This window comes from Magallana gigas, chromosome 8 (assembly GCF_963853765.1).
Source record: "Magallana gigas chromosome 8, xbMagGiga1.1, whole genome shotgun sequence".
NCBI classification, from domain to species: Eukaryota; Metazoa; Mollusca; class Bivalvia; order Ostreida; family Ostreidae; genus Magallana; species Magallana gigas.
Window position 1 is genome coordinate 38,887,962 of NC_088860.1, and position 16,395 is coordinate 38,904,356.

Below are 16,395 nucleotides of genomic sequence, written 5' to 3' on the forward strand. Positions count from 1 at the left end.
CGAAAAAAATGCCCGATCTGATGATATACCTCAAATTGTACACTTTACACTGCAGTGGCACCACCAGATGCAGAACAAGAGCTTGTACATTGTACAAGAATGTCAGTTCTGCTTTCTGAATACCATGATATTGCGGTGAATTATCTTACTTTAGTACTGATATGGTGCATTGCATTGCTTTTTGTGAACTAACCAAGTGATGTACATGCCAGTTTAAAATTGATAACCAAACTATATATAAGGATATATTTATATACAAAACATCGGTAACATGTAACATACCATTTTTGCAGTGATTGGTATTTAAAGACTGCAGAAAATAATCAGTTAATAAAATCCTTTCAAGGTTGTGATTAAAGGAAATTATATAGAAGAAATACAGGTTCAAATGCTATAGCTATAAAACACATTATTTTTTATTCGTTGAAAGCTGTCACACAGTACTTTGTGTAAAGCCCCTTTCACAATTGGCGCACGAGCAGAAGCGACCAAATATTCGTGCGACCGAAAAAGATTTATTCCCCAGAAAAAACAAATTTCTCTCGGGTGAAGTCCTCGGGAAATATGATTTTTCTTGAGGGAATAAATCTTCATACATGTATTTCCCTCACCATCATGCAAAAAATATTTATTGTAAATTTTAGTCTGAAACAGAGATACTTATACTGGTATATATACTAGTAGCAAAGCATATCATATTGAGGCTGATAAGTCGGGCAATGATAATAAAACGTTGCAAGATTACATGAGACACGTTGAGCAACAGTCTCATGGTCGCAAAACAGACGCATAAACACAAGCGATTTATCTTACGATCTTTATAAATCGTGTATCACTCTTGCGACTACACAAAACGTTGTAAAACGATCGTACTAATATTCGTACGTTGCACTGCGATTATTTGGATCGCGTTCGGTCGCGTCTTAATAGTGTGCATGTCCACTATTCAGAGGACACTTGATGCAACCAGTAAAACGTATGCAACTAGTGCGAGAGCTCGTGCAACGTGTGCGAGAGCTCGTGCGAAGCTAAACAATTTCGATCGCAAAGTGGTGTGAAGTGGTCGTGTGCCAATTGTGAAAGGGGCTTGAACATTGTTCAAAAACCCTCTCAAGATTTAAATGTATGATTTTTTAATTTTTTTTTCTTAGCAAGAGACATTTCTTTACTATTGATTTACATTGATTATTACGTTAGCAAACCACTAACACACATATAATGAAATTATATAAAAAAATATTAAAAAATAAATGATCTATAATAAATCAAATTGCCTCTTCAGTAGCTTTCTGATACAGTTTACTTGATTTTAAGTATTACATTACACATAATTATAGTCATCTTGATTATATTCTTATATACATAATATACTTATTAACTATGATGGACTATTATAATAGACACAGTAAAGCGATGCATGGAGATATTGAAAGTTACAACAGCTGTGAGTACGTTGATTTTCTAAAGATTGATTCAATAGGTGTACTTGTTAAATAAACTGTGGCCCTTTTATATATTCTTTTAGACTTCATCGTTGTAACACAATAATGTTGTTTTATGATTTGTACTGAAACACTTTGAGAAGTCCGTGTGCGTTGCAAACCCACAGTGTGGATTTATACAGAGACATGGACACTGGGTGTGTTACCTCAGTCTCTGTCATTAAGTACTTCAAGAACTCTCCATCAGGACTCAAGAGATGAATTTGGCTGTTAAGTGTCTCACATGCAATGATGTTGCTGTGAGAGTCACACTGGACATCATATAGAAAATACTTTTCCGTGTCCTTTCCACGGTAGACTAACTTGAAAGACCCAGATAAAAATAGTATCACCAGTTCACTGTTGGTGTCCCTTGTCCAGTTCACTACGCAGATATCAGTGTTACCGTTCTGTCTGACTCTGACTAGTACAGTGAACAGCCTGGTCTGACCGTCCTCCTGGTACTCGTACTCATGGATGACATCACCAGTCAGTTTCACGTGTCTGACCAGACGTCTGCTGTGTGTTTCCGGTTGAAAAGGTTCTGACTCATTATCACTTAATGTGACCAGCAGTCCTCCTTCTGTTGATTGACAGATTCCCACTGGTGTCAGTGGATCTGTACTGAATACTGTAGTGACTGAGCCTGATGGGGACAAACGTACAATGGAGTTGCTCTCACTATCAGTAGCATACAAATCACCGTTGTCTGTTACACACATGCCACCTACATTTATATTGCATTTTTCTCTCTTCTTATTTTTTATATTAATTCGTTCAGTGCATTTTGAATCAATACCATCGTTTACAAAACATATATCATCGTTTATTGCTTGCACAATAACTAATACATTATCTTCATCATCGTTATATTGAAACGCGTCTCTCTCAGTAACATTAATGTCATCGAAATCAAACGTTTGTCCCATCATTGATTCCAGAGATCCTTTACTAATGTCTCCTATTTTATATCTCAATGAAAGATCTCCCTCCTCTATATAACTGTCTGTGTTAGACACGAGGTTGGTCAGGTCTCTGAGGTTGTCTATCAAACTATAATTAGACATGGTATTGTGTTTTTCTTCCAGGAACTTAAGAAGATCAGTGGTATGTTCTCTTTTCTTTTCTAAGTGTACTTTTTTTTCATTCACTTTAGCATTTTTTGTTTTTAGATTTTCCCTCAACTTAGTCTCAAAATTCTTCTTGATTTCATCAAGTTTTGAAACAATCGCATCATAATGTTTCTGAAGCTTAGAGATCTCAGAATCGCAACATTTCTGATTGTTCTCCATTAGCTTGGTTGCCATCTGTATCTTCTCATCCATCGTTTTCACATCTTTCTCCTTAATTTTACACAGAGTTTTCTTGAGTTCTCTCCTCCTTAGACTTCCTGCTGTGGGTATAGTTTTCCAGTCGTGATCCTTGTGGTCTGTTTTGGCACATTGTGAACAAATAAACTCATCACAGTCCTCACATGTTATGTCTATAATTGTAAAATTGTGTTTCTCACACGTTGGGATGTGTTCTCGAGCTGATTGAAGTTCGTGTTTACTATCACTAGCCGCCATGTTTCAGTTTCAGTACACACCTGACCTTGACCTAAATGTATGGCTTGTATAGAGAATATGCAGGTGGATTTAAAAATATGTGCTGCAGGTTGGAGCAATAAAGAGGGCAAATCTACCAGTTATTTTTAAGATTTGAACGAACATGCGGGTAGAAAATAAGATATATATATATATATATATATATATATATATATATATATATATATATATATATATATATATATATATATATATATATATATATATATATATATATATATATATATATATATATATATATATATATATATATATATATATATATATATATATATATATATATATATATATAATTTTAAAGGTTTGCCACAGCTTGTACATGATGTACCCTAAAAGAAGTTTCATTTTCGAACTCAATTTCTCTCTATATGATGCTCAAGAACAAATCGTATCGTAACTGTAATATTCACTCTGGCCTTTTTCTGTAAAAATGTTATATTCTTGTTAGCAGGTAAAATACATTTAAGTTCGAGGTTATTTAGAAAACATAAGTGACATGATTATAACTTAACGACTGACTCTCAAATTTCATTTAAGTTATAATTAAGCAAGGTAAAGAACGTACAATTCTTTGTCAAGTAAACAAGGCTCGTTCCCTATTTTTGTTACATGGGTTCAATATACCAGTAAAAAATCTTTTTTCAAGCTGTTTGTCTATCTTCTTATTGATTTTAAGCATCTATTTAATAAAGAGTTACTAACGGTTAACACATTCATTTAAGGTCTAAAATTTGAATTTTTTTTATAATCAACAGATTACCATTTGATTTGTTTGTTTAAACTTGAAGTGCAGCTAAATTATGCTTCGCCGTGTGAACTCAGTAGTTGCCTTTAACATATAAAATTAGTACCTAATATATATGCCAAATGAACACAGTAGTCAAGCTGTTTGATGAAAACTTTGTTGATTTGTTGCACTTTATGAAGTCAGTTGTCACTATGTGATGTAATGACTAAATTATCAAGCTCTTCTGTACAAATTTAACGGATATCACTCATTAGTCATGATGTGGTATGATAAGATTGGTAGTCATTCTGTCTATTTCAACTTAGTATATAGTGCTGTAATGTATGGAGTGCTAATAAGATCATGCTGCAGTACAGGTATGAAAACTCGGTAGACATCTTGTTTTATACAAACTCAGTTGTTATGAGTAAACTCATACTTACTTGAACGTAATGTTGTGTGAACTCAGTAGACATGGTACAATGAATGAATCTAGTCAAGGTGACTGTGAAATTGGTGGAATATTCTAGTACACGTACAAGGAAATGCCACATACTAAACGAAATCAATAGTTGATGGAGAGGTCATGCTGCTGCTTTGTGTCAGATTTAGTTGTGTCATATTTCTAGTTTAATTGGCATTGTTACATTCGGTTTCATTTTCAAAGCAGTAATTTTCCATTTACATTCTGGAATTTTATTTTGATGTTTAAAACTCGTATAAAGAAAAAAAATATATACTAATACATCATTTTTCACAAATTGAATGTACCTAAGCAGCTTAAATATTAACTAAAATGTTGCCTTTGTCTGTTGAAATGTTGTTTTAAGAACATTTATTTAGTGCATAATATATTAAGTTTTAAATCAAAATTACATTATTGCATCAGCATGTATCTTTAATGCATGCATTGCCATTTGTAAGTTTATCATATGTAAATGTTTTTATTGCATTCGAAAAATTATACAACTGCTGCTCAATATACTGACTACAGTACGTTGGATTACGTTTTCAGATTGCTGTCTGTCTGAAGAAGCTTGTGAACTGGGATCAGTGTGTTCATCAGAACAATGTCCTCTTACAGCACCTGGTGAAGGAAATAGAAAACAAATGTGCTGATTTCCATAGTAACCAAGGTAACACTTTCTGTACCTTTATTGACTGGAGAGTTCTCCAAGATTATCAAGCATCAATAACGTTTATATGTTTGACACATTGCTTTTATGTCTCCAGAAATGAATATAAATAAATTTATAAACCTTAAATAAATAAAAACAGAAAGAACAAGTAATCCATGTGAGCTTTCATTTATGTACATTTATATATCTTTATAAACTTATTTGAAATAATTTTTTATTTATTTATTTTATATTTATTTATTTAATATATAGTTAATTACATTAAAAATTGAAAAATTTAAAAACGGTATGCTACAATAACGACAAATAATTATTTTTAGATTTTGAGATGTTTTGTTTTGTGATTTTCTAGGTGAGATCTATGAATTACGGCGCGCAGCAGAACTTCTCCTGGTCATGCAGAAGGTCGGCTTCTTTGAAACGGTCTTTATCGGCGTGGCAGTAGGAGCTCTGAACAGCAAGCTCAGGTCAAAGAGGGTCAAGGTCGCAGAACATTACATTGGGGTCATAATACAAATTACAGGTAAAGTCCAAGCTTTTTATAATTTCAATAATTTTTATCAATCTTTCATAACTCTTTTCTTGATATGCAGTACCCTAGGTGCAAGATACTTGTGTGCTAATATAAGGGTAAATTTGTTAAATTTATTCATTTAATTGGAACCACAGAAATAATTGAAGTTGTTTATGCACTTAAGTTATCTTTATCACAGAAGAGTAGGAATTTACTGGTGTATGAAGAAGAAATTGAATAACGTTCCATAATTTTCCGTATAAATTTTGTGTGATTTTATCAGAAGGACTATTATAAAGAGTGTTTCTAACATTTAGTAATGTAGTACTTGGATTAAGATAATTAGAATTAAAAAGAAATGTTTTGAACATTCATTATATTGTTATGCTGTATCAATTAAAGTGAGTTGTTCAGCCAATGAAAGTATGTTTTATGATTCCATTATAAAATGTTGTTTACTTTTGACCACTTTCATTACAGCAAGTGTTTTAATGCAGCTAACGTCAATGAACGAGAAGAGCAAGTCTCAGATCATCAGGAAATATATCACTTAAATACTCATGTCTGACCTCGGTGAGCAGAACCTTTCATATAAAACAGTATTATGTTGGAAAGTCTTGATTCATTGGTTTATGAAGATACTTCTAAAATCAAAATTAATGTTAATTATTTTTAAATTGATCCTCGTATTCACACATTGTTAGGTAACTTTCTTTATATTTTTGATTGTGCGTGCTTAATATAGTTTTTATATGAATAATTAATGTGCTCTTTTATGATGATGAGCAATGCCCTCAGCTCATTAAAGTTTGCTTCAAACATACGAAAAAACTCTATTACACTGTACGTTTACTTGATTCTTTGTGCAGTTTTTAAAATATCTTTCTCTTGCTATACTCTGATGTTGTCAATCTTGTGATTTGTGTTTTCAGCTAGTCCAGATTTACAGCTGAGTATTGCACAGACCCTGCTGGAGTTGTCTTTCCTTTCTCCTGTAACTGTGATGTCAGGATCACTCTACCCATGGTTCCTTGCCAATAAGAACGGTATCCCACCGAACTTTTTGTCAAACCTGGAACAGACTTGACAGATTGGACAGTTTCCATACCTGAAGTGTCCAGAATTTGTTGTAGAGAAACTGGGAAACATGAATCTTTGAAAGCCAGAAATTTTGTGATTAAAAGACACAGAGATACACAAGAAGTGAGGGACTTTGATTGCTGAGTTAAAAATGTACCTTGTATGAGATTTGATATCTGTCGTCATTCTCTGCTGGAAGCACTAGTTCCTGTCAACAATTATACATCTGAGTTTTGCATATGTGACAAAATACAGTAATTTCGTTGGAGTGAACATTATTTGAACATGCATACCACGGTAATTTTGTTAAATTGATTAATGTAAAGAATGTTCTTATCATAATCAACAGATTCCCATATGATTTGGGTGTTTAAATCTTGCAGTGCTGTCCGATGTTAAATGTGCTTAATTATGCCTCACTGTGTGAACTCAGTAGGAATGCTCTACCATATGAAATCAGTACTTATCTATGTCAAATGAACACAGTAGTCAACCTGTTTTATGAAAACTTAGTTGATTTGTTGTACTTCATGAACTCAGATGTCACTATGTGATGTAATGACTAAATAGACAGGCTCTACTATATATACAGTAAATATATATCATTCAGTAGTCATAATGTGGAATAAATAGATTGGTAGTCATGTTGTCTATTTCAACTCAGTATATAGTGCGGTATTGTATGGAGTGCTCATTTATCATGCTGCAAACTCATTACACATCCTGTATTACACTATACAAACTCAGTTGTTATGAGTGAACTCATACTTACTTAAAGTTAGTTACTATATTGTGTGAACTCAGTAGACATAATGCAGTGTATGAAGTTCTACTCAAGTTGACTGTGTGAAATAGGTGATATGTTCTAGTTATTTTACATATACATGGAAATGCTACATAGTATATGAAGTCAATGATTAATGCAGAAGTCATGCTGCTGTTTTAGTCAGATTTAGTTGTGCCATATTTAATCTGTACTGTTACATTTTGTTTCTTTTTCAAAGCAGTAATGTTCCATTTCAATTCTCTCATTTCATTTTAATTAATAAAACTAGATTGAACAAAAAAATAAGATATACTATAATTACAACAATTTTCACAAATTAAATGTACCTAAGCAGCTTAAATATTAATTAAAATGTTGCATTTGTGTATGGAAATGTTATTTTAAGCTAAAACCTTAATTGAGTGCATATGAAGTTTTCAAACAGAATTACATTTTCGGCATTAGCATGTATATTTAAACGCATTTCAATTTGTAAGATATATTTATTTGTATTTGTAAGTAGAACCACCCATTCTCTCATCTTTTTGATTGAAAATGTGGCTTTTGTGATATATTTTCAATACACATAATTGACGTGCTTCACACATGTACAGGTATGTTCCATACATGTATATATAAATATGTCTGAAGATATTTCAAAGAGCAATCTTATTTTTTAATTTAGGAAAAGTGTAAAATTTAAATTAAGGTTTATCATATGTAAATTTTTATATTGCATTCGAAAAATTATACAACTGCTGGTCAATATACTGACTACAGTACGTTGGATTACGTCCCTTTGGTTATTACTGTGTATGACTGTGTTACTGCTTATTTGTGATAAAATGCTAATGGATGTTTTATACTTAAGATGTTTTGATATAAATCTGTTTTTTGTTTTTATTACAATTTGTTCTACCAGAGTAAAGGATTAGAGAATTGTCTTAAAGTAAGGGCACACAAGAATGTTCTTATAAATGCGCATATACTGAATAAAAATATTTATTGTTGAAAAATTTGCAGTATAATTTCTTTTTTGTAATTTATGAGAACGTCATTCAAAGTCTGATTCAGGCTTGGAAATGTCAATCAAGGTCATCAAAGGTCAACAGAGCATGTTCAACGTTACCTAGCTATGCAATGAACAATTTCAAAGAACATGCTTTCCTACCATTATTAAAGAAGACCAGTCACACTTTGTAATTATATGCTGATTGCTGACTTGAGTTTGGTCAATGATTTACTGCTGAAACTAGGCACCAACAGGAAAGGAAGTTCGAAAACTTCAATTCAATAACTTCAGGAAGTACCTAGTATTTTATTTCAGCATACATTGGTGCTTACAGTCCCAACCCCACTTCTTGTTCCCTAAAGCTTGAGAAGGCAGGAGTATTAGTTCCTTCCCAGTGTATCTACCTTGTTTTTCAAGTTTTTTTTCGAAGTAAATAGCCCGGGCAGCGTGTACATTTTACAGGAAAATCAGTTTTGCTTTCTGAATACCTACATGTAATAACACGGTAAATGATCTTAATATAATACTGATGTTAATTACCTTTTTGCAGTGATTGGTATTTAAAGACTGGAGAAAATAATTAGTTAATAAAATCCTTTGAAGGTTGTGGTGATGGAAATTAAAAGGGAGGAAAACGCAGGTACAAATGTGTTCACTAAATTCAACATTAAACATTATTTTTGATTTGTTGAAAATTGTCCTGCCGTACTAAGCCTAAAAATTGTTTAAAAACCCTCTCAAGATTTCGATGTAAATTTTTTTATTTGTTTTTTTTTTGTAGCAAAAGACATTTCCTTACTATTGATCTACATTGATAATTACGTTAACAAACCACCAGCATATAAATATAGAAACTCTATATTGAAAAATATATATATACAAATGATATAAAATAAATCAAATGGCCTCTTCAGTACCTTTCTGATACATTTAACTTGATTTAACACATAATTTGTTATTATATTCTATGCAGTTTAAAAAAACGTGAAATCAACGTGTACATTACAACATGATTTTCTATAATGGACTTTGAGAGATACAGTAAAAGTGGTACATACATGTAGATATTAAAAGTTACTTCAACTGTCTGTGCATATTTATTTAAGTTTAATTCAATTAGTGTACTTGTTCAATAAGCTGTGACAATTTTATATATTCTTTTAGACTTCATCATTAATAATGTTTTTTGATTTGTACTGAAACACTTTGAGAAGTCCGTGTGCGTTGCCCACCCACAGTGTGGATTTATACAAAGACATGGACATTGGGTGTGTTACTTCAGTCTCTGTCAGTAGGTACTTCAAGAACTCTCCATCAGGACTCAGGAGATGAATTTGGCTGTAAAATCCCTCACATGTAATGATGTTGCAGTGAGAGTCACACAGAACATCAATTATACGACATTCTTCTATGTCCTGTCCACGGTAGATCAATTTCAAGGATCCAGATAAAGATAGTATCACCAGCTCACTTGAAGTGTCACCTGTCCAGTTCACTACGCAGATATCAGTGTTACCGTTCTGTCTGACTCTGACTGGTAAAGTGAACAGCCTGGTCTGACCGTCCTCCTGGTACTCGTACTCACGGATGACGTCACCGGTCAATGTCACGTGTCTGACCAGACGTCGGCTGTGTGAGACCGGTTGATATGGTTCTGACTCATTATCACCCAATGTGACCAGCAGCCCCCCTTCTGTTGACTGACAGATCCCCCCTGGTTCCAGTGGATCTGTACTGAATACTGTAGAGACTGAGTCTGACGGGGACAGACAGACAATGGAGTCGTTCTCATTATTAGTAGCATACACATTACCGTTGTCTGTTACACATATGCCATTTACATTTATATTGTATTTTTCTTCTTTCTTCTTATTTTTCATGTTTATTTGTTGAAAGCATTTTGAATTATCCTGTACAAAACATGTATCATCGTTTATTGCATGCACAACAACTAATGCATTATCTTCATTTTCATCATATTGAAACGCGTCTCTCTCAGTAACATTAATGTCATCAAAATCAAACGTTTGTCCCATCATTGATTCCAGAGATCCTTCCCTTATATGTCCTATTTTATATCTCAATGAAAAATCTCCCTTCTCTTTTTCACTGTCTGTATTAGACACAAGGTTGGTCAGGTCTCTGAGGTTGTCTATCAAACTATAGTCAGACATGGTATTGTGTTTTTCTTCCAGGAACTTAAGAAGATCAGTGATATGTTCTGTTTTCTTTTCTAAGTTTACTTTTTTCTCACTCACTTTAGCATTTTTTGTTTTTAGATTTTCCCTCAACTTAGTCTCAAAATGTTTCGCGATTTCATCAAGTTTTGAAACAATCGCATTATAATGTTTCTGAAGCTTAGAGATCTCAGAATCGCAACATTTCTGAATGTTCTCCATTAGCTTGGCTGCCTTTTGTACCTTTTCATCCATCGTTTTCACATCTTCCTCCTTAATTTTACACATAGTTTTCTTTAGTTCCCTCCTCCTTAGACTTCCAGCTGTAGGTATAGTTTTCCAGTCGTGATCCTTGTGGTCTGTTTTGGCACATTGTGAACAAATGAACTCATCACAGTCTTCACATGTTATGTCTATCGTAAAATTGTGTTTCTCACACGTTGGGATGTGTTCTTGAGCTGATTGAAGTTCGTGTTTCTTTTTACTAGCCGCCATATTTCTGTTTCAGTACACACCTTACCTTGACCTACATTAAAGACTTGTATAGAGAATATGCAGGTAGATTTAAAGAATATGTGCTACAGGTTTGGGCAATAAGGAATGCAAATCTATTTGTTTGTTTTTTAAGATTTGAACAAACATACGTGTAGGAAATAAGGATTGCTGTATTGAAAATTTTAAAGGTTTGGCACAGCTAGTATATGATGTACCCTAAAAGAAGTATCATTTTCAAACTCAATTTCTTAATAGATTTTACATATTATGCTCAAGAACAAATCGTATCGTTACTTAATATTCACTCTGGCTTCTTTGCAAAAATGAAATATTCTTGTTAGCTTGTACAACACAATTCAGCTTGAGGTTCTGTAAAAAGGTACAATAGTATTTAAAAAATAAACAGATAAAAGAGCACAGTTTTAAGAAAAAAGTTGAGAGATGATAGACCATAGCGAATACTAGAAAGTTAATTAATGTTTGCAATCCCCATGTTCATATGTGGTTTTGTCTGATTGATTTTTTTATAAGTATTCCCTTTTTCCTTTTCTTAATAAAATAAGAATATTTTCTCTTGTTTCATGTATAAACATGTATTAAGTTATACTTTTACTCAGAATGAAAAAAAAATTCCACTGATGATTATAATGAAAAACCATATTTTTTGTGTTATAGACCTATCATGGTATTGTTATTTTTCACTTTCAAAAAAGTAGGTCCATGATCTACTTTTTGGGTTAATGGCCAATGAATATTTTTTGAAAATTTACGAAAAATCCGTAAAAAAAATTATAGTATGATTGAGATTTGTTTAATTGTGAAAAAAATACAAATGGCTCAACTCTTTTCAAAATGAAATACACTTAATGAATGACAGTGACACGAAATAAATTCAAAACCTTAAGTTTACATTCACAATTTTTATAAATATTCCAGTTCGAATTTCCTCTATCAGTTTTCAAATTCCTGCCCATTTTTTATTAAATTTAACGAAAAACTGAATGATGATAATACTAAAGCATTTATACTATTAAACTAATTATATTGACCTTACTCTGCTGACATAAAATTTATATGAGGTCAATGATAAATATTTCGAGATACCGTGTCCTTTATCACCTTTACGCATTTTTAAATATTTTTGCAGTGTGTGCCATACAATTATCTAAGTGAAAAAGTGAGATAAAACCAACAAAAAATATGCAAAATTTAGTTGAGTAACAAATAAAATCTTAAATTCAAATATTACAGTGCTACCAAAAATATTTCAGTGAAAAACAACATTTGAAAAACTTAGTTCGAATTTCCTCCGATTTGCTGAAAGTACAACTTTGCTTGAGCCTATTTCCATAATATAGTAAAAATATCGAATTTTATGTCAATAATAATTTATTTCATAAATATTTTTTGTGTTTAGAACAAATTTTACACATGACATTAATTTTTTTAACAATCCGAATTTAAGAAATCTAACCCTAAGTAAACAACGTCTTTAAGGCATCTTATGGAATTTTTTGGTTTCTTAAAAAAACTTGTGCGCGAGTAATGCATTTATGCAAGAGTCCCTTCTTTTTTGAACGAAAGACTGAATTAATTATAATTTTCTACTGATAAAAAAAATTCTTCAAAAAGAATTAAATCTGTAAAAACATTTAGCTGTACAATTTTTACATCTTTTATTACAAGAATTAATACGGTTATCACGGTCATCAATTTGTACACTATACGTGACTGTACGTGCATTATGTAAATGTATAACAATACATGTAGTACAAACTCAGGAAACATAATTTGATCAAAAAAGAGAAAGTACTGCTTGGTAGTTGCATGTAAACACATCAGAGAATCATGTCATATGCAATATTTTTACGACGTAGAAACTTCCATTTATTCTCCAGAACATATATATGGCCCGGACCCGAATTGGCGGACGAAAAAAAAGCGGACGACAGATTACTTGATATAAAAAAGATTTAGAATCTTTAAGACAGTTTTAATTCTTAAATCAAGAACATACTTTTAGATGTGACTACATAACATGCTATACCTTAAGTTCTTTGTATTTTATATGAACCATATTAAAACTTTGTCTATACGAAATAATAAGTTTAAAAATACACCTAAAGGTTACAAATGTATACAGGGTTATGTAACCATTGGATGTAAAAAAAATATTGATTTAAATCCTAATTGGCTATTCATAAATTTTCCCCTTTAAAACTAAATGAAAAAAAAAACGTGGAGGAAAACCCGTTCTATGGGGGAAAGTTATATAGTAGTTTTTTCCCTGATCGGGGGAATGAATATAATCATTAAAAAGCAAACTCAAATAATAAATTTTAAGTAAATGTGTTATCGTTAATTCATTTTGAATCAGTTGAGAAGCTTGATAGTGAACTAATTCAATATTTCGAATTAAGACATATTGGAAGAACTTCTGAATACGTAGATTTCACAAAATAATGACTTTTCGGCGATACCTACGTTGTTCAAACGTTAATTACGTTATCTTTAAGGTCAAACGACAGGTTCCTCAAGCATCTTTTTTGTATCTCGTCGTTATAAAGATTTCCAATAAAATTATTATTTTTTCGGGAAAATAATTTTTCACCAAAATCGTGACCATGCCCATTTAAAACCGTTAAGAAAAATGAAAATGACGTCATAATGGTTCAAAACCGTAAAGACACTTTGAAATCATTACTGTGAATACCTAATTAAAAGCGAGGAATTGATATCTGCGTAAAATCGCAGGAAATCTTGCTTTCATTTTTTGGACAGATCTACACTAAATGTAACTCTGATAAAAATTCAACAGAATCAACAGTAAGCTTTGACCCAGAACATAAAATAAACTAATAAGCAATTGACCAATATAAGCCTGTATAAAGTTATTTCATGAAATATATTATCAGTCTGAAATAAGAGTTGACTGATTTGAATTGAAAATAATTTTTAAAAAGTCTTTTCATTAATTTTGTATCTAAAAATAATTGAAATAAATACACTGTAGCTTTTTTTCTTCATATTTCGAGGTTTCAACCACTGCAAGCACTATAATACATGTTATTCATGTCGTAAAGGTGATATAATTGTATTTGTTTCCTATAAAAGTTAATGGTCATCGTGGACCTTAGGTGAACCCTCTTACATATAAGCATTTTGAGGATTGGGTTTTTGTTTGTTTCTTTGTTTGATTTGTTTGTGTTTCCTTTGCGACGTATTAGGGGTAAGTATACACCCTCCCACAATTCGTTGCGCGCTCACAGACCACCTACCTCTGAGAATAAAAAAAACACGTTCTCCCACCCCCCCCCCCCCGTTCGAAAAAAATGGATCTATTTCTGCAATCTTATATAATTTCTTTCTATTTCCTTCTTTTTAAAATTAGTGACCTACAATTAAAAAAAAAGAATCACAATTTTTAATTTCTAATAACTAATCTAAAGATAACTATATGAGGTGATAATTTTTTGTCAGAGATTTCAATACAAAATATTGTCAATGATACTCATAAAATCCTGTAATAATAAGTGTGCTTTTACACTTGTGTACTACAATATTAAAAGTCAATTGGCCGATGATAGTAAGGCAACTTGCTATTAAGCTTCACTTTAAACTAGTTAGGAAGTGGGGTATCAAAAGTTTTTTTTTGCTATAAAGTAGTTGTAAATATATTTTTTTAGAATGCCGTCTGTCTTAAGAAGAAAGTATACTGGAACAACTGTGTTCATCAGAACAATATACTTACAACACCTGGTGAAGGAAAGAGAAAACAGCTGTGCTGACTCCAATGGTATCTTAAAACCTATTTACTGGAGAACATTAACGACATGTATTTATTTAACTTTATGTTTATATTTGTCAATGATCAAGAATACATATGCTTAACATTTTTAAACACCATGCAGTAGAACGAACAGATACATTTGTAAATAGCTTTAGATTTAAATATACTTAGTATTATTTTGTGATTTCAAGTTCAGATCTAAGAGTTACGATTGGTCATGCAGAAGATTGGCGTTTTAAAGACAGTCTTTACTGGTGTGGCAGTTTGCGCCCTGAACAGCAAACTCCGTTCAAAGAAGGTCAAGGTAGCTGAACATTACATCAAAGTCATAATACAAATTACAGATAAGCCCAGTTTTTATCATTTTATCATATCAATGCGCATACATTGTCTGTTATTCAATATCAGATAGAATGGGGGATGACCCTTAATGCAAATTTGCTGTTTAAAGTAAAGTTTGTCATCCCACTTGTTTCTGAAGTTTTAAAATAGTTTAGCCTATCAAATTAAGAGTTACGATTTGAAATCAAATGTTGTTTACCTTTGACGTCTTTGATTACAGCATGTGTTTTAATGCAGCTAACATCAATGAACGAGAAGAGCAAGTCTCAGATCATCAGGAAATACATCACTAAAATACTCATGTCCGACCTTGGTAAGGAGAACCTTTCGTGTTCATTAGTTTATGAAGATATCTCTAAAATCAAAATTAATGTAAACATTTTACTTTCATAATAATCCTCGTATTCACACAATGTTTGGTAATTTTCCTAACATTTGTGATTGTGCATGCTTAATTTTGTTGCATGAATAATAAATATTGTCTTTTATAGAGATTAGAAATGTCCTCAACTAAAAAACAATTTAGCTTCAAATATACTTAAGAACTTTGTTAAACTGTACATTTATTTTATGTTATGTGAAATTTGTTTAAACTTTTCTCTTCCTATACTCTAATGTTTGTCAATCTGGTGATTTGTGTTTTCAGCTAGTCCAGATTTACAGCTGAGTATTGCACAGACCCTGCTGGAGTTGTCTTTCCTTTCTCCTGTTAGTGTGATGTCAGGATCTCTCTACCCATGGTTCCTCGCCAGTAAGAACGTTATCCCACCAGACATTGTGTCGAAGCTGAAACTGACTCGAACAATTTTGATAAGACAGTTTACATACCAGAATTTGTCGTAGAGAAACAGGGAAACACGAATCCTTGAAAGCCAGAAATTTTGTGATTAAAAGACACAGAGATATACAAGAAGTGAGGGGTATTAATTTGCTGAGTTATACATGTACTTTGTATGAGATTTGATATCAGTCATCATTCTAAGCAGGTAGCATTAGTTTCTGTCACCAATTGTACATCTGAATTTTGTATATGTGACAAAATACAGTAATTTCGTTAGAGTGAATATATATATTATTTGAACATGCATACCACGGTAATTTTTGTTAATTTGATGATGTAAAGAATGTTCTTATCATAATCAACAATTTTCCATTTGATTTGGATGTTTAAGTCTTGCAGTGCTGTCCGATGTTAAGTGTGCTTAATTATGCCTCGCTGTTTGAACTCAGTAGTAATCCTTTACCATATGAAATCAGTACTTATT

General features: G+C 32.1%; 2 protein-coding genes and 1 long non-coding RNA gene across 3 annotated transcripts; 1 reads left to right on the forward strand and 2 right to left on the reverse strand.

The window, feature by feature from the left end:
• Nucleotides 1-355: 355 nt before the first annotated feature.
• LOC136271103 (uncharacterized) lies at nt 356-3,068 on the reverse strand. The gene has a single exon (XM_066070394.1). It carries the CDS (start codon nt 3,047-3,049, stop codon nt 1,556-1,558), a length of 1,494 nt encoding a protein of 497 aa, XP_065926466.1. The 5' UTR covers nt 3,050-3,068; the 3' UTR covers nt 356-1,555.
• Nucleotides 3,069-4,828: 1,760 nt separating this feature from the next.
• LOC136270649 (uncharacterized) lies at nt 4,829-6,753 on the forward strand. Its single transcript, XR_010708497.1, has 4 exons — nt 4,829-4,951; nt 5,307-5,477; nt 5,949-6,041; nt 6,401-6,753. It is a non-coding gene; the product is annotated as an uncharacterized lncRNA (long non-coding RNA).
• A 2,412-nt stretch (nt 6,754-9,165) lies between these two features.
• Nucleotides 9,166-15,469, reverse strand: LOC136270891 (uncharacterized). The gene is made up of 2 exons (XM_066069804.1): nt 15,330-15,469; nt 9,166-11,029 (listed from the first exon to the last, which is right to left on the reverse strand). Exon 2 carries the CDS (start codon nt 10,996-10,998, stop codon nt 9,487-9,489), a length of 1,512 nt encoding a protein of 503 aa, XP_065925876.1. The 5' UTR covers nt 10,999-11,029; nt 15,330-15,469; the 3' UTR covers nt 9,166-9,486.
• Nucleotides 15,470-16,395: the final 926 nt, after the last annotated feature.